This window comes from Drosophila mojavensis, unplaced genomic scaffold (genome assembly GCF_018153725.1).
Source record: "Drosophila mojavensis isolate 15081-1352.22 unplaced genomic scaffold, ASM1815372v1 contig_136, whole genome shotgun sequence".
Classification (NCBI taxonomy): Eukaryota; Metazoa; Arthropoda; class Insecta; order Diptera; family Drosophilidae; genus Drosophila; species Drosophila mojavensis.
This window is the reverse complement of record NW_025318667.1, coordinates 30,617,305-30,620,978: the sequence shown is the minus strand read 5'-3', so window position 1 is coordinate 30,620,978 and position 3,674 is coordinate 30,617,305. Positions and strand designations below refer to the sequence as shown.

The 3,674-nt window shown below is 41.3% G+C and overlaps 1 protein-coding gene across 1 annotated transcript; it reads left to right on the top strand.

Moving 5' to 3' along the window:
• Nucleotides 1–609: 609 nt before the first annotated feature.
• Nucleotides 610–2,344, top strand: LOC122757882 (E3 ubiquitin-protein ligase MARCHF5). Its single transcript, XM_044011539.1, has one exon. It carries the CDS (start codon nucleotides 960–962, stop codon nucleotides 2,199–2,201), a length of 1,242 nt encoding a protein of 413 aa, XP_043867474.1. The 5' UTR covers nucleotides 610–959; the 3' UTR covers nucleotides 2,202–2,344.
• The last annotated feature ends 1,330 nt before the right edge of the window (nucleotides 2,345–3,674 follow it).

Below are 3,674 nucleotides of genomic sequence, written 5' to 3'. Positions count from 1 at the left end.
GATGGACTATCTTCATGAAACTTTCAGATTATGAATACAACATATGTACATAGATATGCATGTATTTGACAAAGCACAAGTCCCTAGTATTTGAAATACGCCTTTTACAAATGTGAGTATTTGAAATACGCCTTTTACAAATGAGAGGGTGAGGGGGTGAAATAGGGGTGGGGGGTAAATTTTTGAAAACCGAAATTGTATAAAATGCATATAAGGATACATATAAAATTTGGAAACTCTTGCTTTAAAGATGTAGGAGATATAAATTTATTACTGATTTTCGATAAGGTCTTTTATCGATAAAAAAAATATCGCGAGTGGTTATTAGCAAAACTCGATATCCGCGTGGTATACATGGACATTTTAGAAAAAAATTGAGGTCTCTAGCTCTTGTATCTTCTGAAATCGACGCGTTCAAACATACTGACAGACGGACAGACAGACGGACAACTCAGCTCAACTCAACTCTACTCAACTCAGCTCGTCGCCCTGATCAAGAATATATATAGTTTGTGGTGTCTGCCACGCCTCCTTCTGCCTGTTACATACATTTCAACAAAACCTTATTTCCCATTGAAAATGGGATCAGGGTATAAAAACCTGACTCAGTCACTTTTTTTTTTGTAATAACAAAAATGTTTGAAGTTTGGAAATATTTGATTACTTGTTGAAAATTATTGATACTGATAGATAGTTAGTTTTTAGAATTAGTAAGTCGCTTGTCGTTCTTGGATCGGTGAAGTCATCTTTAGTGTGTTACCTAGGTCTAGACTTGCTTCCCTGATTGACTTTCGTAGGGTGTAGGGAGCATAGCGAGTTTATTATTATATTTTATAAGTGGCAGCTGAAAAACATCGCACGCCTTGCCAAACATTTTACTCTCTATTTTTGTAACTCTTAAATATTTATTTTTTATTCTACCTGGCAATCGCAATCGTTTCGGGGATTAGTTTGCAGACATGAATGGTCAAAGCATTGTTCCAGCCCTGAGCATGACGCCACACTCGACAAGGCGCGAATCGGAGCGCACCTGCTGGATATGCTTTGCCACGGAAGCCGAGAACCGCATGGCCACCTGGTTGCATCCGTGTCAGTGCAGCGGCAGTACTAAGTGGGTGCACGAGAGCTGCCTTTATCGCTGGATCGACGAGAAGCAGAACGGGAATTCGCGCACCAAGGTCACCTGCATGCAGTGTCGCGTTGAATACATCATTGTCTTTCCGAAGGTGAGCCGCGTGGCCACGGTCCTGGAGCGCATCCAGAACTTCATCCGCCAATGCTGTCCGTTTTTGGCAGCAAGCGCGTTCTTGGGTTCCGTCTATTGGACGGCTGTCACCTATGGCGGCATTACGGTCATCCAGGTGTTTGGCCAGCAACGCGGCATGGAGCTTATGGAGAAGGGGGACCCAGTCTTTCTGCTGGTCGGCCTACCCTTCATCCCAGTGGCACTGATACTCAGCCGTCTCATACGCTGGGAAGACGCCGTGCTGCGGCTCTGGCACAAACGCCGCGCCATTGCAGGCAGCTTGCCTCTTGTCAATCGTCTATTCAATCGGCAGCCCATGCCCGGAGAACTGATGCCGCTGCCAGTGCCCGATGAGCCCGTGCAGTTCTCTCGCCTCTTCTGCGGTGGCATTCTGTTGCCCAGCATTGCCAAGCTAATGGGCAATATCATTTATAGGAACATGTCACCTCCGCTATATCGGACACTGCTTGGTGGCGCTACGTTCATCGGGGTGAAGGGCATCCTAACCATATATTTGCGACAAAAACAGTATCTGAGCAAAACGCGCCGCCACATTGTCGACTATACAGAGGAGAATGTGCGTCTGTATATGTCGAACACAGGGGATCAATCTCCGGAAAATGCACGGCAAATAGCCGGCTCTGAGGACAATGAATCGGAGTTTGGCGAGGAGTATGGGGTTTTGAATTACGATGTAGATGAGGCTGAGGGAATGGATTTTAATGTGGATATGGATGTGAATGTGGATATGGATTTGGATGTGGATATGGATGTGGCTATGCAGGTAAATATGGACATCATTGCGGACGTGGATAATGAGGCTGCCGATGCGGACGTCGATGTCGATCCGGATGCGACGCAAACGTCGGAGATAGATGATTCCGAGTTCAATGATGTTAGAGATCGTGTTATTATAAGCGTGCCAGACCGCCCATATACATTGTTTCTTAGCTAAATTGAAACATGATTCTAACCAAATCAGGCAGCGGAGTGCCTCCAATGACAAAACCATGTGCGTGGAAATACCAAGGACCATCACAATCTAAATTCTTTTGTGTTTTAAATACATAGTTTTGCTGTACTAAGCATAATCGTAAACGACAACAAATTTTCAAATAATCTAGTCTCTTAGTTGATTTACTTATATATATATTTTAATCTTTGTCTCTCATTCTCTCATTCTATATCTCTTTCTCACTGCTCTCACGTTCTTTATCCTCACTATCTGTCAATCTATCTCTCTTTCCCATGAAAGGTTTCGCCTGCTACAGTTAAGACTAACACCATTTAGATTACTTGCGTTTAGCATGAAAATAAAGAAATTTATTATGTGCTTTAGAGTCTATTTGCTATCTTTGAAGATTGAACTAATCTTTTCAGATACTGTTTTCATCTGGCATTCTGTGGATCTATTATTTCAGGGGTTCGAGTAAGACGTTATATAGTAATCATAGCTGTCTCAATGGACAGGCCATTTCTGTGGAACGATTATTACCTCACTGTGGATAGGTCCACAGTTATAAATGTTAAGCTTAATATTTTCAGCCTCCTCTAATTTATAGCTGAGTATGTATATGTATAGCAAATGATCTCGAGTTTCCATAAAGTTTCAAACCCTTTCTTTGTGTTAATACAAAAGATATATATTTTTTTTTATACCCTGAACCCATTTTCAATGGGAAATCAGGCTATAATGGTTATGTTGAAATGTATGTAACAGGCAGAAGGAGGCGTGGCAGACCCCACAAAGTATATATATTCTTGATCAGGGCGACGAGCTGAGTTGATTTGGCCCGTCTGTCCGTATGTATGAACGCGTCGATTTCAGAAGATTTCAGAAGATTTTTTTAAAATGTCCGTAATTACAGCGCGCATATCAAGTTTATCATTAAAAATCGATAACTCATCCCGATCTTTTTTGATCGATAAAAAACCTTATCGAAAACCAGTTATAAAATTATATCTTCTACACCTTTATTGTTAGAGTCTCAAAATTTTTAATGTATGCTAATATGCAATTTATACAATTTCGGTTTTTGTTAAAATTTACCCCCTCACCATCACTTTTGTAAAAAGCGTATTTCAAATACTAGAGACTTATGCTTTGGCAGTTACATGCATATTCATGTTATAATCATAATCTGATGTGTTTGTGTATGTGTGTGTATGTGTTTGTGTATGTGTATGTATGTGTGTGTGTATGTGTGTGTGTATGTGAGTGTGTGTATGCGTTTGTGTCTGTATGCGTGTGTGTGTATGTATGGCTGTGTGTACGTACGTGCGTGTGTGTGTGTGTGTGCGTGTTTCTTGTGTAAGCTGAAAGACGCGAAAAATTATTGAAATATCTATTGCTCCAAGGGTTCAGGGGATCTCGTAGTCGAGCAGTCTCGACTAGAGCTTTCTTACTTTTTATACTCATTCACGAAAG

Bases quoted from the DNA above. Each gene is read 5' to 3' on its own strand.
- LOC122757882 (XM_044011539.1), top strand. From the start codon at position 960: ATGAATGGTCAAAGCATTGTTCCAGCCCTGAGCATGACGCCACACTCG.